The sequence below is a fragment of the Medicago sativa genome, chromosome 4, assembly GCF_051527215.1.
Source record: "Medicago sativa cultivar Bolivia chromosome 4, Bolivia_mono, whole genome shotgun sequence".
Taxonomy (NCBI): Eukaryota; Viridiplantae; Streptophyta; class Magnoliopsida; order Fabales; family Fabaceae; genus Medicago; species Medicago sativa.
This window is the reverse complement of record NC_140752.1, coordinates 35168558-35187022: the sequence shown is the minus strand read 5'-3', so window position 1 is coordinate 35187022 and position 18465 is coordinate 35168558. Positions and strand designations below refer to the sequence as shown.

General features: G+C 35.0%; 1 protein-coding gene and 1 pseudogene across 1 annotated transcript; both read left to right on the top strand.

Moving 5' to 3' along the window:
* Positions 1-4129: 4129 nt before the first annotated feature.
* LOC146929014 (uncharacterized) lies at positions 4130-7342 on the top strand. The gene is made up of 2 exons (XM_085707190.1): positions 4130-5579; positions 6102-7342. The coding sequence occupies exons 1-2, from the start codon at positions 4130-4132 to the stop codon at positions 7340-7342; spliced, it is 2691 nt and encodes an 896-aa protein (XP_085563316.1).
* Positions 7343-7456: 114 nt separating this feature from the next.
* LOC146929012 (receptor-like protein 47) overlaps positions 7457-18465 on the top strand; it is a 112688-nt pseudogene continuing 101679 nt past the window's right edge.

The following is an 18465-nucleotide window of genomic DNA, read 5'->3' as shown; positions in this document are numbered from 1 at the left end:
AGAAAAGAAATGTTGACGGAGTTATATACATAACATGGTAAAAGACTTAAAGATCAAATTCTGCAGTAGTTATGTCTGATAAAAGATACTCCCTTCGTCCCTCAATAGATGACTTAGTTGACTTCGACACACGTACCAATGCATATGTTTTATCTTTGATATCTTCAACTCTCTACTAAAAAAATTATGAAAATTTAATATTTTAAAAATATTCATCGAGACGAATCCAACAACATCTTACATGATATTATTTATCTTTATGAATTAGTAGAAAAATATGGTCAAAGTATGTCAAGTCAATAATGTATATTGTCAACTAAGTCATCTATTGAGGGACGGAGGGAGTAATAAAGAAGTCTAATGCATGAAGATTTATTCAGTCATATAGTCAAACTCTAGGAGTTTCTAGCCCAACAAGCTCCTCTTCTACACATGCTCCCAATCTGATGCAAAGCCATCAGAGTGATAATTAGGAAGCTGGAACTTGTAGGTTCTGCAGAGTGATAATCCTACGGACAATACTTGGGTGCCATTAATGGCACCGTGCCATTAAATTCTGGCCATTGATGGCACCCAACACACACATCACACACACATTTGGGGCAATGTGTGGCCCTGATCTAATGGCATAGTGCCATTAATGGCACCAAAGTGCCACCCTAATCCTACTATGTTAATAGGAGTAATTTTGTAATGATTTTACAATTGTATAACCTTTAGGAGTCCATGGAAAATGCCTATTAATCTAAATCATCATTGCTGTTTAACTTTATATTATAAGTAACTTGTTAATTGGTATTAGTATGGTATTGTTACAATGAATAAAATCATAAAAGCTCTTGACCATCAACACAATCCACTTTATCTTCGTAGTTCTTTCAGTTTCAATTTCATTATTCCTTGCTTTTCTTTTGTCACTAGTGCCATAAGACAATAGATCAAACATATGTGTGGTTGAAGGCGGAATTTGCCTCTCTTTCCTTAAATTTTTATGGGTGGTGGCTTGGTCCATTAACTTTGTTAGGCACTAGCAGGGGCGGACCTGGGCTAGGCCCGGTGTGGCAAGTGCCACACCAGCCCAGGCCCAATTTGTTTTTAAAAAAATAATAATTTTGATACAGGAACAGAACAAACCCAGTAACACGTACACACTTTTCTTTCCTTTCCTTCTACACACGCGCACACAACTCCAAAGCCAACAATTCCCCAAACTGAGCGCCACCACCCACCGGCCTTCAGCCCACCACCGACGTCGACGTCGTCCACCAACTGCAGTCTGCAGCGCAACACCACTGCACCAGTTACCAATATCTCTATTTTAGGTCATCTCACTTTTTCCTTCTTTTTTATAGAGCATTTTCTTGGTAATTTTGGTTGCAGTTTTTAGTATAACTTCTTATTAAATTTAATATTATTTGAGAAAAAAATTGTGCCCCAATGATATTGTTTGTCCAGGTCCGCCCCTGGGCATTAGCTAGCATGGTTTCTTTCTTTTAGTTATTTGGTGTTTCGAATTTTAGTTTGTATATATTGTAATGACTCTCTTGTACTTCCTTTGTACCCATTGTGCTAGGAAGTACATTTTGATTTGGTAATATATTCCATTTTAGTCTTTAAAAAAATTATCTTTATTATATAATTTGATCATAGTACAAAGTACAAACATGCACTTGGCCACACCACACACGCCATAACTTTAATGCTTAATCGTTTTGTGTGTGTGGTATTCTCTAGCCAACATAATTTAATTAAGGGTGTGTGGTATGCTTAATCGTTTTGTAGGCAACTTACTTATTACTCACTTTTGGACCAAATTTACACTTTTCCAACCATTATACTTATGTTTATGTACACTTGTTCGTTCCTTCTTTCTCCCAAACTCACCGTGTTAACTAGTCTCTAAGTAAGATTCATTCATTGTGCAATTGGTACTGCCACCGCTCGTTTCTTTGAGAGGTGCCACTTAGTTGTTGATACATAAGCTTTATTTCTTTTGTGAGTTATTTATGTTTTGTTTGCGAGTTTAGAGCACATTAGAAAGAAAGAGGGGTTTTGAGGCTTATTTTTCTTCAAAATATAAAATCCTTCACAATTGACGGAATTAAAAAATTATATTGGAGGAGAGTTTTAGAGGGTTTGAGAGGTTTTATATGAATTCTTCAAATTTAATATATGTTATTATAATATTCTTAAAATTAAAAATATATTTAACATAAACATTAATTTATTACTCTCTAAGAAAATACTCTTTCCAAAAATGTGAAGCATTTCTCAATTTTCCCCTATATTTCTCTCCTCCCAAAGTTGTTCCTTCCCTTCCAAACTCTCAAACAAAGACGTAGTGACAGATAATGTAATAGGGATTTCAATCTCTCAGGTGATTTATTTTTTGGTGGTGTGGGTTCGAATCTCATACCTTGCATACATTATGCATTGTCATTACCAACTGAGTTAAACTTGCATGGATTCTCGGATGATTTCTGTGTAGTTTTCTCAGGCTTCGGCCCTTTTTGAAATAAGAAAAAAAGAAATTGTATGCCTTACAATAATTCTCCTCCATATTAAAAAAAAAAAAAGATTCTCTTTAGAAAGAAAAAAAAAGACTTGTCTAGATGTCTCTTATTTGACGTCACATATGTGTTCCAATATCATTTTTCTTCATGGACTTGACTCATTTGGCTAAAGTCAAGTCTTGTAATAAACACCAAATATTTATACGGATGTTAATGAGTTAATGTTTTTATCAATTATCGTATCACTAAAATTGCAACCATAAAATATTTCCACTGGAGTGCTCCATACGGTCGAAGAAGGCATCTCCTAGCTACTACAAAACAAGAGCACGTCAAGACTTAATTTCTAAAACGTTTACTCGGTTTTCTAGGCAAAATATCTTTCATTCATTTGCTCAAATTATTTTCTTAATTTCTTTTAAATTAAAGGTAACTCTTCATTCAACTTTAGAATTAATTTGTTAAAGTAATTTTATCAACTGTTAAAAAAAAATTACTTTACTCAAAATAAATTCTAAAACAATTGCATAACCAAATTTAGTTTATGGAACAAGTGGTTTGGACAAATGTTCTTTTTTTTTTTTAGGGGATTTGGACCAATGTTCTAAAACTAGATTTAACCAATTAATTGAATTGATGATAATCATCCAGTTCACGGTTTAATTATGTCTACGACAATAAGTCGAGAATCAATTTGTTGGAAGTATCAATAGAGTTTCTTATATATATATTTTTTTGGTACAGTTGCTTATATTTTTTATTTTTCAAAAATAAGAAGAATGTAAATATGTTTGATATTATCAACCATAAATACATCATTCGGTCACTATTATAATAAAAAATATTTACTTTTTAGATTTATTGAATAATATGCAGACTTTAACATAGACAACATACATCTTTTACTCAATTAATTTAACAAGTGGATTTTTGTTTATAATAGTGACTAGATGAGTATATATATTTTTCTTTAATTTTTTTTAAGGAATATTTTTCTTTATTTTTAAAAGTTGATAACTGAAACTACCATTGATTTTGATGATCTGATTCTCAATCTTATTCTTGCTTGTGGACATTGGTAGAAAGAAACTAAAAATAAATACATGAAAAGTTTGTTTTACTGTCAAATACTTTTTCTTTTTAATAAGTAACTATTAGAGAATAAGGAAGAAGATAACAATGCAGTTACTTGACATGCAAGTAACTGTGTCTAGTTCAGTTTAGTTTGTTTACTTGTGTTACAAGTAACTGGTTTAGTGTGATAATAAGTGTAATTAGCATGTTAATTAGGAGTTGTGTAACACTATATATACTTGTTGTACATGTTGAATCAACTATGAGAAATGAGAATTATTCATTTTGCACATTTCATAACATGGTATCTAGAGCCTTTCTCTCTCTCTCTCTCTCTCTCTCTCTCTCTCTCTCTCTCTCTCTCTCTCATCCTCATGAAGAAAGTTTGTTACAAAGTTAGTTACAACAACTTTTCTTCATCATCTTCAACCTTTCACCATTGATTTTCTGCAATTTTCTCTGCAATTTCTTTGATTCCTTCGTGAATCCTTGCTATTTCTCTGCATTTTCTTCCCTTGATCTCGTCTCGTCTCGTTTCAATCATGCCTCGTCAAAATCAACCGGATACTGAATCTGTGTTCTATGTGCATCCAAGCGAAGGTCCGAATTCTGTTCTTGCTACTCCTCTTTTGGATGGATCCAATTATCTCTCATGGAGTCGTTCCATGATTCGAGCTTTTGGCGCGAAAAACAAATTGAAGTTCGTTGACGGTTCCATGGAAGTTCCTGATGAAGAGGATTTGAATCGTAGTGCCTGGGAACGATGCAATCATCTTCTACAGTCATGGATTATCAACTCTGTTTCACCGCAAATTGCTCAGACTTTGGCTTTTCATGAAACCGCCATTGATGCGTGGTTAGGTCTTAAGGATCGTTTTGCAAAAGCTGATAGGATACGAATTGCTACACTTCGTTCCAACATCAATAACTTGAAGCAAGGCACAAAATCCGTTTTAGAGTACTTCACAGAGATGCGTACTCTATGGGAGGAGCTGAATTCTCATAGACCTATGCCTAATTATACTTGCCTTCATCCCTGTCGCTGTGCTGCTATGAGGGAAGCACGCAATTACAGACCAGAAGATCAAATCATCCAGTTTCTTACTGGATTGAATGATAAATTTGGAGTTATTAAAACTCAAATTCTCATGATGGATACTCTTCCAACTATCAATAGAGTTTATGCTTTGGTGATTCAGGAAGAAATCAACAATAATTCAGTATCTCCAAGCATTGATGAATCTATTTCTTTGATCAATGCCTCCGATTCTCGTAATAAATCAGATTATTCATCTGGAAGAGGCAGAGGGAGAGGTCATTCATCTAGTTCAAGGTCTCCACGCCAGTGCACTTTTTGTGGAAGAAGCAATCATACTGTGGATTATTGCTATGCCAAACATGGATATCCAAATAATTTCCAGAGACAAGCTCCTTCTGTCAATGCTTCAAGTAGTTTTGAAACAAATGAAGCACCATCAGGAAGTTGCAATGAAGCATATTCATCCAATGCCAATATCTCACAAGAGAAGTATGATCAGCTTGTAAGTTTGCTTCAGCAAGTGAATTTGTTGCCTTCATCATCCACACCCTCTGCTAGTGCCAATCAAATAAGCTCTTCTTCCTTGTCAGGTATATCATCCATATTCTCTTGTTCTATTTCTGCTAAGTCTGATATATGGATTTTAGATTCAGGACCCAATGAACACATCACTTCCTTTGCACATTGGTTTACATCTTATCACAAAATTGATCTTAAACCTGTTAATTTGCCCAATGAAACCTCAGTTTTAGTTCAATATGCTGGCACTATCCATTTTTCAGCTCAATTTTACCTTGAAAATGTCTTGTATTCATCATCATTTACTATGAACTTGATTTCTATCTCTAAAATATGCGAGTCTTTGAATTGTTATGCCAACTTTCATGACAAAAAGTGTTTCTTACAAGATCTTCACTCCCAGAAGATGATTGGTTTGGGTGAACAGATTGAAGGTCTATATAGATTAGATTTAGATTCCTTTAATAAGCCTTTGTGCAATAGTTTGCCTGTTAATCACATTTCCACCCATACCAATTTAACCATACCTTCATCTGCATTGTGGCACTTTAGATTGGGGCATGTTTCACCCAAAAGACTCATTCATATGTCTCAATTGTATCCCACTCTTAATTTTGATCACAATGCCACATGTGATATATGTTATTTTGCCAAACAAAAGAAATTGTCTTTTCCATCTAGTGTATATGTTGCTTCCAACAAATTTGAGCTTCTGCATTTTGACATTTGGGGTCCCATTTCCACTCCTTCTGTTCATAACCATATATATTTTCTTACTATTCTTGATGAATTCAGTAGATATGTTTGGATTGTTCTATTAAAATCTAAGTTTGAAGTTTCTTAACATGTTAAAAACTTCATTTCTCTTGTTGAAAACCAGTTTCATATAACCCCCAAAGCCATCAGGTCAGATAATGGACCTGAATGTTTACTTCATTCCTTTTATGCCTCTAAAGGCATCATACATCATAGATCATGTGTTGAGACCCCCCAACAGAATGGTAGGGTTGAGAGGAAGCATCAACACATCCTCAATATAGGTAGAGCTCTTTTATACCAATCCAAACTACCTGCACCATATTGGTCATATGCCCTGTTGCATGCTACCTTTATCATCAACAGAGTCACTTCCCCTAATCTCCACAACAAATCACCATACCACATACTTCATAATAAACTCCCTGATATTGAGTCATTCAAAGTTTTTGGTTCTTTATGCTACTCATCTACCCTTCAAGCACAAAGATCCAAACTATCAGCTAGAGCTAGAAAATGTGTATTTCTGGGTTACTCTGTTGGTTTCAAAGGTTCAGTTCTCTTAGATATTCACTCAAGGGAGATTCATATATCCAGACATGTTCAATTTCATGAGCACATTTTACCATATCCATTCAACCCTTTGTCGATAACCACTACCTGGACCTATTTTTCCTCTGATACTTGCACTGCCAGCAACTCTATACCTCCTACTTCCTCATCTCCTCCACCACCTATTATTGACCCTGACCCACCACATGATGACTCTACACCACCTACCACCCCCATTTCCCCACCTATTATCAGAAAATTTACCAGAACTATTCACCCTCCATCTCATTTACAAGACTATATCTGCAATAATACTTCTGGTTCTTTTCATGCTTTATCTGTCAATGTTAAATATCTCATTTCTGATTCATTTTCTTATACTAATGTGTCTCCTTCTCATTGTGCTTTTTCTCAATCCATTGATTCACACATTGAGCCAACCACATATGATGAGGCAAGCAAACACACTTGTTGGCAGCAGGCTATGCAAGCTGAACTTGTAGCTCTTGAGAATACTAGCACTTGGAAACTAGTGGATTTACCACCACACATCAAACCAATAGGATGTAGGTGGATATACAAGATCAAACATCATGCAGATGGTACCATTGAGAGATACAAAGCAAGATTGGTTGTCAAAGGATACAATCAAGTTGAGGGACTGGACTATTTTGATACTTATTCACCAGTTGCTAAGCTCACCACAGTCAGAACTGTTATTGCTTTGTCAGCTATCAACAACTGGCACATACATCAACTTGATGTGAACAATGCATTTCTCCATGGAGACTTGCAGGAGGATGTATATATGACTGTTCCTCAAGGTGTCATTACTTCTAAACCAAATCAAGTTTGCAAATTACAGAAGTCTCTCTATGGTCTCGAGTAGGCAAGCAGGAAGTGGTATGAAAAACTCACTTCATTACTTCTTGCCCATCAATATACACAATCAACTTCTGATCATTCTTTGATTATCAAGAAAACTGCCACTACCTTCACAGTTATGTTAGTGTATGTTTATGATGTGATAATTGCTGGTGACTCATTGCTTGAGTTTCAACACATCAAATCCATCTTGCATTCTGCTTTTAAAATTAAAGATCTTGGGCAATTAAAGTACTTTCTTGGTTTGGAGGTGGCACACTCTTCCAAAGGTATCTCATTGTGTCAAAGAAAATATTGTCTTGACCTTCTCATTGATACAGGTCACTTGGCTTGCAAACCTGTATCTACACCTTCCGAACCCTCATGCAACCTTCATCGTGCACCTTACAATGATGTCCCCTCCTACAGAAGATTGATTGGTAGGCTGATATATCTCACCAATATCAAGCCAAATATCACCTTTGCTACTCAACAGCTCAGCCAATTTCTCTCTTCTCCAACTGAGAAACATTTTGTTGTAGCTACTAGAGTTCTCAGATATCTGAAGAAATGCCCAGATCAAGGTCTCTTCTTCCCCAGAGCTTCTTCTCTTTGTCTCTCAGGGCTTTCAGATGTTGACTGGGCAGGGTGCATAGATTCTAGAAGATCAATCTATGGTCAATGCTTCTTTCTTGTCAGCTCTCTCATTTCATGGAGGACTAAGAAACAATTGACTGTTTCCAGATCCTCATCAGAAGCTGAGTATAGAGCTTTGGGTGCAGCAACATGTGAACTACAGTGGCTTTTGTATCTGCTCAAAGATCTTCATGTTTCACTCATTAAACCACATGTGCTCTATTGTGATAATCAGAGTGTCTTACATATAGCTGCCAATCCAGTTTTTCATGAAAGGACAAAGCATCTTGAGATAGACTGTCACTTGGTTAGGGAAAAATTGCAAGCAGGAACCATGAAGTTGCTACCAGTTTCCTCCAAAGATCAATTGGCAGATTTCTTCACTAAACCACTTATTCCTCAACCATTTCATTATTGTATAAACATTATTGTATAAACATTATTGTATAAGTAATTGTCAAATACTTTCTCTTTTGCATGTCTTGTGTTGGATGAATCACCCGCGATAATTTATATATTCCAGTTTGGCTTGTTAAAAAAAATATTATTGTATAAAATTTTATGTAAATAATTCAGTTTTATATAATTAGACATTACAAAATTTGGTGCCAGTTTCTGCGTAGGATGTAAATTTATTACGGTTGACATCGATTTTGTAGATTAATGACCTAGTGTGAAACTGATGAATTTTTTTTACATATAGAAAAAGGGTAAAACTAATGTTAGAAGTTAAATCTGTTTAGTTTTAAAAATTTTACACAAGGTTAAAAATAGGTGGAAAATATCCCTCTTTACGACATTTCTAATACAATAACATCGGTATCCTTAAAAGAGTTGATGTTTATAAAACAGTGAAGTAAGTAATCGTATCAAATATGTATATATCCTGTAAGTAATTTGGACAGAAATTGATAGATAGAGTAAATAAAAACATGACTTAATTGCAATTTTAGTTCCCCTATAATTGCAATAAGTCATCTCTTTATTTACTCTATCAATTTTTGTCCAACTTACTTATTGTGATTACTACTTAATGAATAATCCTTCTTGTAAATAGAGCTGCAACCTGCAAATTAGGATTTCAGCTTAAGTATTACATACGGTTCAAAAGTCTTGGTCTTCTCTTATAGAAAATGTTATTTAATTTAGTTCATGTTTTCATTTTCTTCAGTCCCTACCCGTCTTTAATCTACACCAAATATTTATATGGATGCTAATGAATTAATGATTTTATCAATTATCATATCACTAAAATTGCAACCACAACCTCTAAAAAAAAAATTGCAACATTCTTCTTATCGGAGTGCCTCGTACGGTTTGAAGAAAAGCACCCCTTGCTACAAAACAAGAGCATGCCAAGACTTAGGACCCATTTGTTACGGATTAAAATAAAAATAATTTTGACATAAAATAATTTAAAGATTATTTTTTAGAGATTTTATGAAAAATCAGAATTTATTTTGCGTTTGTTTACCGTAATAAAAATCACTTTTTTTAAAAAATAATTTAGTTTGTTTTGATACAACTATATAAAAGCGATTTTTTGTTACAAAATTAGTTCAATATTTAGATCCATATTTTCTCTCTCCTCTAAAAAAATATATTTTTTGAGAAGCTGCTCTCAACAGCTTCTCATTTGAAGATGTTTTTAAATTTTTTTTAGATTCTGATTTTTTTAAAAATCTATAACAAACGGATGCAATATTTTTAAAAGTGATTATTTTCTTAAAAAAAATGATTTTTTCCTAAAAAAAGATATAACAAACGGGCTCTTATTCGGTTATGTTTCCTATATAAATACCTATAGGGTAATGGATTAGTATTTAGTACATACAAAATCATCTACTAAAAAAGAAAGAATATTGATAAGAGAGTATAAGTGTAAGTTGCTTTAAGTGGGGTCCTATTTATTTTATTGTCTTATTTTACCTTTTACTTTTCTTCTTGTTGCCTACTCATTTTACTTCATACACTTTCTCATTGTGCAACCAACATGACAGTTCTGCCTTGTTACAATTCAAAAACTCATTTTCTATCAACACTTCATACACTTTCAAGAAAGAATCTTGGAAAGAATTCTGCTCTCTACCCAAATGGTTTTGCTCACTCCCAGAGTAAAAGTCCAAAATACCCCCATGCAACTTAACATGCGCTAGTGTATTCTGAGCTTATGTTAAGTCACGCTACGTGACTTAACATGCGTTAGTGTATTTTGAACGTGACTTAAGTCACGCCATCACTTAGCACTAGCGTGAGTTAACTCACGCTAGTTGGCCGGTGAAGAACAAAAGTTTTTCCAACTTTGGTCAGCTTTTCAAGATTAAAGAAACACGTTTTTTTACCACTTTCACACGTTTTTTTGACCACATTTATGTTAGATACAACCTATGTACCCATTTCTACCTATAAATACCCTCACATACTTCCTATATTCCTCACATTATCTCCTCCCACTCTCTCCCACGTTTTTTTTTCTGGTTTTTTAACCGCAGAAACTTTTTACCGTGGGTAAAAAGAACTTTTTGTGGTAAAAAAAAACCAGATTTAAATTTAGCCCAAGGGTTGATGATGTATTTTCCCCATGAAGGCTGCTCACTATTTTATCCCACGAAGATTGATTACTTTTTACCCCAAAAAGGATAAAATAAGTAGATTTAGTGAATTAGTTCAAAATTATTGTATGAATAATTGTAATGAATAATTGTAATGTATGAATTATCAATGAAATGAGATATTGTTATATGCCTCAATTTTGTTCATATCTTTTTATTTTATATTTGCTTTTATTTTCTAATGTTGTATTTAATGAATAAATATTAATTTAGTCCATTTACTTTTATTTATATTTGTATTTATTTAAAGAATAATATCGAATCAATAATTTAGAATAATGTTAACAAAATAATTTCAGAATAATGTTAATAAAATAATTTAGAATAAAGTTAAGAAAATAATTTAGATTAATGTAAACAAAATAATTTAGAATAAAGTTAATAAATTAATTTAGATTAATGTAAACAAACTAATTTACAATAATGTTAAGAAAATATTTCAGAATAATGTTAATAAAATAATTTAGTATAAAGTTAAGAAAATAATTTAGATTAATGTAAACAAAATAATTTAGAATAAAGTTAATAAATTAATTTAGAATATAGGCCTTAAATGTTACAAAAAAATAAATAAAGGCCTAATTGAAAATTATTTAGTGCATAGGTTTTATATGCACTAAATTCAGTCAAAAACAGTAAAAAAAACGTGTAAAACACAATAAAACCATGGTTGAATAACCGACCAAAGTTCAACAAACGTGTTCTTGAGTTGTGACCACCGACCTAACTAGCGTGAGTTAACTCACGTTATTGTTAATCTGGGCGTCAGTTAACTCACGCTAGTGTAAATCCTGGGCGTGAGTTAACTCAAGCTAGTGTTAATCATGAGCTCAACAACACGTTTTTCTGACTTTGTTCAATGTATTTTAATTGATTTTACACGTTTTTGTTAAGTTTTTACACGTTTTTTGACCCTATTTATGGTAGATATAACCTATGTTACAATCTCCCCCCTATAAATACACCTCTAAACTTCCCAATTTCCTCACACCATCTCACATTCTCACTCTCCTCCTCACTCTCTCCCCCTATGAATCTTCTTCCTTTCCTTCTTTTTTTCCTTCTTTATTTTGGTGTAAAAAGAGAAAGAATGATAAGTAGTGGGAATGCTGGGGAAAATATAAGTAGTGAGCAGCTTTCTTGGGCAAAAAACCACATTGGGTAAAACTAAATGTGCAGATTTAGTTTTACCCCAGGAAGGTCGGTTTTCTGGTGGTTTACTTTTAGTTTTACCCCAGAAAGATAGGTTTTCTGGTGGTTTTTATAACAACCCGATTTTTCGCTAGATTTATTTTATTATTTATTTATGTGTGTTATATGTGCTCTTATGTGATTAATTGCCTCTGTGTGTGTTTTTTTTTTTGGTAGGGAATTGTAGTGTTCGGTGTAGAAGGGTATTTTAGTCATTTTGAGAGTGGGGGTGTTATACCCTGATTTTGGACCTAAAAATACTGACTCAATTCTTCTTTTCTTGCATGTTAAAACCATCTAAAGGGTTTTTCTTGCATTTTAAGTCATTTGATTTGTCTCTGATCAATTGCATCTTTCTCTGCATCTTATTTCAATGTTAATTGCAAAATTCATGGAAAAGGGTATTTTAGTCATTTCCTGCATTCAAATTCATTTTAGTCCTTGAAAATTGTTTGTGTCTTTTCATTTGATTTGTATAAGTCCTTGTTTAATTCCATGTCAAAACCCATTTCAAAAATCGCATTTAAAGTCATTTTTAGTCAATTTAGCCCCTAGGGGCATTTTGGTCATTTCCCATGTTAAAATTTCTCTCAATCCTTGAGAAATTGTCCCTGGGTCATTTCAATTGGTTTGAATGAGTTTTTGTTTAATGCCATGTCAAAATCCATTTCAAAAATTGCATTTGGAGTCATTTTGAGTCAGTTTAGCCCCTAGGGGCATTTTAGTCATTTCCAGTGTTAAAACTCTGTTTAATCTCTAAAAATTGTCTCTGAGTCTTTTAATTTGCTTGTATAAATTCTTGCTTTAATTCCCTGTTAAAAAACCATTTTAAAATTGCATCGGAGTCATTTTGAGTCATTTTAGTCCCTAGGGGCATTTTGGTCATTTCACACAAAATTTTGACGGAGAGAGGTTACTTTAAAGTACCTCATTTAGTAGTCGATTCATTTTAGTCCGTTTTGTTATTTTTAATCGTTTCGCTTTACGTTAATTTTCAAATTACTTTTTAAATACAACTTTAGTTAATTTTTGCATTTTAGTCCTGAAGTTATTAAAATTGCATTTTAATTCATTTTTTGTCGAAGAAGTTAGTTATGCCACATGTCCTACTCCCATTGGTCCATCATTCCCACATCACCTATATAATAGGTCCCATTGGTCAAAGTCAAGGAATTAATTATTTTTTTTTCTCACTGATCATTTTTTTACACAAAAAAATCACAAAAATCATTTTTTTTTCTTTTCCCTCTTCTCTCTCTAACCGCCCTCTTCTCTTCTTCTACCACCACAACAAACTTCTCCAACCACCACAATCTCCACCATAACAAACTCCTTCTCTTCTTCCACCACCCTAACAAACTCCCTCAACCTCTATCACCACCACAACTACCTCTTCTAACCACCTCCATCTTCAACACTTTCTCTCTTCTAACTACCTTCCTCCATAACCAAAAACCTTCAAAGCCTCCATAACCAAAAAACCTCCATAACCAAAAGCTTGAATCCTTCATAATCAAACTTTCATTCACTGAATTCGCACAGCACCACAATCAAAAATCAAATCCACCGCGAGCAAGCTTTTGATCATCGAACCGAAACAGAGAAACGAACGGAGGATTCGTTCATTTTTTTTTTCAACATCCGAATTGGAATCAAAGAGGAACAGAGAAAGGGAAGGAAATAAAACAAGTTGTTGAAGCACTGCTTGAAGCTTTCCTCCTCGTTTTCTTCTTCTCCGAAATCGACAGAGGTATACTCGTTTAAGTCTTCTCTCGTAGCTTGTTGAATTGCAAATTTCCGTGATTGATTTCATAGATCTAGAATTATTGAGTGTTGTTTTTTGAAATCTAAGTGCGAATTTGAAACAAGAACGAAGAGAGGAATATTTTGGTATAAAAAGTTTTCAAATCGGAGCTCGCCGGAATCCGGAGGTGTCGCCGGAGTTATGAATTTTCCGGCGAACCTTTGAAGATTCCGGCGAACTCTATGAATTTTCCGGCGAGGCTTTGTGAGGAAGATGAAGTTTCATGAGAAGGAGGGAGAAAACGTTTCATGAAGTTGAGAGAAGAGAGAGGAAATTTTGGTGTTGTGTTTGTTTGTCACGTCACGTGAAAGGCTTCTTTAGTTACTACTCTTTGTGTTGTTTTATCCTGTGCATACCTGTCCATATTAAGCTATTATGTGTGTGCTTCTTGTGATTTCTGATCTTGATCATGTGGTTATGATGAATCTTGCCTGAGCCCAATCTGTTTTGCTAAGCCCATGCTGTTTCTGTTTGACTGTTTGCTACGCACACCCCCCCTTCCTGCGTGTTTGTGTTAATTTTGCTGTTTGCACCCCTATGTGTCCAAAAACTTTGCAAAAAAATTCCAAATAACTTTCTATTAATTTTCTTGTGTTTTTTTGTTGAATCTTGATGTTGTTTGCATGTTGAATATTGCTTAGAGGTGTAGGAAAAATATTTTGCGTTCTTGCTAATTCAATACTTTGATTCTTGTTAAAACTTTGTTAAAAACTCTTAAGTGTTGGTACACTTTTTCTTGTAGTAATTTTGGCACTTGAAGCCTATCATTTAAGATGTAGTTTCATGCCAAAGTTCACCTCAAGATTATGTGTAACCTTTCCTTACTTGTAGCTCACTTTTTTAACATTTTTTGTGAAATTGTGATGTGATTTTGAGCTTGGATTTTGATACATAATTGTAGTCTTGAACATGTAATTTTTTGGAGTGATTTTGTCCTTTATTTTTGGTGAATACTTGCTGTTTTGTTTGTGTGAATTTGGTGGATTCTTTATGTTGTGAATACTATGAAATAAGCTTGAGAAATAAAAGTGCATAAAGAACTTGAAAATCTTGTAAACTTTGGCATAGTTAAATCCTTAGATTCTCATGTTGATTTTCTCAAAACAAGTCATCCAAAACTTCTCCAATATTATGAGAATCTAGGCTTCAATCTAGTCTTAGTTTTGCATTAAGTTTCAAGTTCTTTTATCACTTTTTGTCAAGCTTGATTGGTTTACTTTTCTTGCAAGTTACAATAGCTTTACTATGCATTTTGATACTAGTTTCTATATCATTTGTGCTACTAACCCCTTTTGTTTCATGTCTCATTTCCATAGCATCTCACATCATATTTTCATCTCTTATTTCTTCCACTTTAATTTCTTGCACTTTAATTCATGCAAAGGTTAGAATGTAAAACTTAGGGGTTTTGTAATATTTTTCTTATGCTTTTAAATTCTTACAAGACCATAGCATGTATCTAGGCCAATGATGTAAAGGACAATGGACTCTAATGATGTACACCGACACAAGCACCGACACATGCACACACACATCACATGGTTACTTTAGATGTATGCTTAGGGAATGTATGTTTAGATGTATGCTTAGGAGTCGCGATACTTAGAAAAATTCTTTTTTCCAAAAAAATATGAACAATATCACTCAAATCATTTTCTAAATAAACTTTGGGATCAAAATCCCATTGATTTTCCTTTTATTTTCTTAAACAAAAATCTTAACAAATTCTTAATCATACTTAGACTTTTTTGCAAAATAACTAATTCAACCTCACAATTTCACAATCTTATGTCCTTGAGGCCTCTCTCTCTCTCTCATTCTTCAAAATTCCAATTTTCAAACTTAAAATCAACCAACAAAAACAAAAACATTTTTGGAAGAGAACTACGGCGGATTTGATCCCTTAAACGGGTACGTAGGCAAGGAATCAAAATTCCTTCAATTCAAATAAAATAAAAATTCAAACATCTTCTTCTCCCTCTAATTCTTGACTTAGTAAACTCTTAGGTGTAAATATCATTTTCCAAATAGCATTTAAAAATAAAGCACGCGCGTAGAAAGTAAAGACGGTTCCTATAGGTTACTATAGTCGTTATGGGTGCCTAACACCTTCCCGTAGCGAAAACAACTCCCGGACCTCGATTCTCAAGGGTTTTGCTTATTTTTTCCCTTCCCAAGAAAAAATGAGATATCACCGGTTAAAAGGTTCAAACGTAATCAATGTTTGACACCCGTAATCAATGTTTGCTACATCTCCTTACTTCTTCCACTACTCCAATGCACCCACAGGAATAAGAGAAGATTTCATGGAAGCTTGGCCTAAACTTCGGAAGAAAGAGGTGGAGCATATGGGTGTAAGGTCTTGTATTGCTCATGAGGCCTATACACAGTGGTAGATAAACCAAGCTGAGGAGATTGGTATGCCTTACCCCTCTATGAGATACGTGTCTGCATCTATTCCTACCATGCCTTTGCCTCTACTACCACCTACTCAGGAGATGTATCAGGAGCATCTAGCTATGGAGAGTCGGGAGAAGCATCAGTGGAAGACTAGATACTATGAGGCTGAGAATTTGATCATGACTTTGGATGGAAAGGATGAGCAGAAGACTCATGAGGTGATGACACTGAAGAAAGAGTTAGCTAAGGCTAGGAGAGAGATTGAAGAAAAATATAGGTTGCTTATGAGGGATTCTAAGAGGGCTAGGGGTGCCCGTAACTTCTATGCCCGATACTGCAGCTATGAGTCTGAGTCTGAGGATGATGCTTCCACTTCCTATGCTTGAGGATCTCCATTTCCTGTTGTTATTTCCATTTGTTTATGTTGTTTTACATTTCAAAGTCTATCCCTTGGCTTAGCATTTCAAAGGGAATCGTCTTGTAAAACTATATGTTGGTTGTTTGTTTCCCGTTTATGTTAATTGTTGTTCAGTAATGTTTACAAGAGCTCCAATTTGTCTAAAACCCTTCGATAACACAAAAAGAATCATTCGCATATGCATCTGTACATATCATGCATCATTTTACATTCATAGTTTCTCGTCCGTGTCTCACGTGTTCTCTTTCCTACAAGAGGGTCGTCTCTGCCGTCTAAAGTCAAGCTACAACTGCAAAACGCTCGGGCTAAACAAGAAATCTGAATGAGTCCATTTGAACAAGAAATCCAGGAGCTTCGCGAAGAAGTAACAACACTCCGTGGGGAGGTGGAGAGATTAAGCGCCTTGGTGGCAATATTGGTAGCCGCACAGGGTCAGCCGACACCCTTATCACCAGCCAGCTTTCAAGCTCAAATACCTGATGTTACTGTTCCGATTCTGACGAAGGTTGCCAATACTCCCCAACATATGCCTGTGCTCTATGGTCTTGATAAAGTACCTCTTCCCCATGTCTCTGAGGTTCCAATGCCTACGCACCTGGTCAGAAGAAGTGATCCCACTGATGGTCCCGAAGAGAAAGAACAAAGAGCGAGTATGGTGAACTTCGATGCTGCTACTGTTATACCTATTATCAAGGCTGCCCAAAACCTGGGTCATCAATCTACTGCAACTATGATACCTGTCTTCCATGCTGCTCAGAAACATGTTGCTACTGTTACACCTGTAATCAAAGTTGCTCAAAGTTCCAGTTATCAGACCCAGTTTCAACTTTACCAGCATCGAGGACAATAGAATCTCCAACAATCTCAACAGCCTCGACGGCAACATCAGGACCCCCAACCTAAGCAAATCTTCCCTCCTATACCGATGCAATATGCTACACTGCTCCCATTTCTTATTGCTAAAGGGCATTGTCAGACTAGGAAGGGCAAACCTCCACCCAATCCTATGCATCCCGAATTCCGTACCGATCTCAGGTGTGTTTTTCACCAAGGTGCTAGGGGCTATGATGTTGAGGGATGCTATGCTCTGAGGTATATTGTGAAGAAGCTGATAGACAAGGGAGAGTTAACTTTTGAAAATAATACTTCTAATGTCTGAGACAATTCTCTTTCAAATCATGCACCTGTTGTTGGCAAGACACGATCATTACTACACCTTGCACCAAGGGGCACGAAGCCTTGAGCTCGAGCATTGTTTTTTCTATGATAATGGAAGTCCAAAAATTGATTGAGGATAACATCTTTCTGTCCATATGTGGAAGTCAATTTGGAACCAGGGGCATGGCGCCTACTGCTGATACATGGGATATTCAGCCGCAACTGAGATGTTTTGTTGATGTTTTCTACTGGTTGTTTGATAATTGTGTTTGTTTGCTGTTTTTCAAAAATAAAAAAACCTTTCGTCTCGCCCGAAGACGAAAGTGAACTTATTTAGGGCACTTTGCTTCATGTGTTTGCATCACTAATAAAAAGTCGTTTCTATCGCGGCTTTGTTTTTTTACTTTGTGCTTTCTTTGGAAAGAATGGTAATACCAAAAAACCGTAAAATTTTTTACTTCACTTTGATCATTTCTGAATACCTGCATAATCATAATTTCTATTCAAAATCAAAGCATGCATTGATAAACCCGTTGAACACTGTAACACTGTGCCCTCTCTCGACTTTGACTTCCTATGTTCGAAGCTGAAGGAGCTGGAGATGAGAAGTTTTCCAATAAGGTCTCTCGTCCACTGGGGCATTCTAGTCATCTGAGCTACAAATATGAGCATCAAGAGGATTGTCCCGCAGGGACATTTGCTTACAAAAAAATTGATTCAGGGAGCTACCACTAGTCTTGCATGGATATCGTACTTCAATACACATCAACAGGAGCAAAGGGATGCCTAGTTCCAAATGATAATGACAGGTTCGCATGTCTATGAACCCCAATGCAGTCAATGAATGCTTTGTCAAAAAAAAAGGAGAGAGAAAAAAGGAAAAAATTCAAAAAGCTCGACAAGTCACACACCTAAAAGGTGGCTTGGGC

What these genes read in the sequence shown, in the direction of transcription:
- LOC146929014 (XM_085707190.1), top strand. Translation starts at nt 4,130, where the DNA reads ATGCCTCGTCAAAATCAACCGGATACTGAATCTGTGTTCTATGTGCAT. An exon ending in TTTGGGTGAACAGATTGAAG is followed by an intron (nt 5,580 to 6,101) that starts GTCTATATAGAT and finishes ATGCCTCTAAAG; the next exon opens with GCATCATACATCATAGATCA.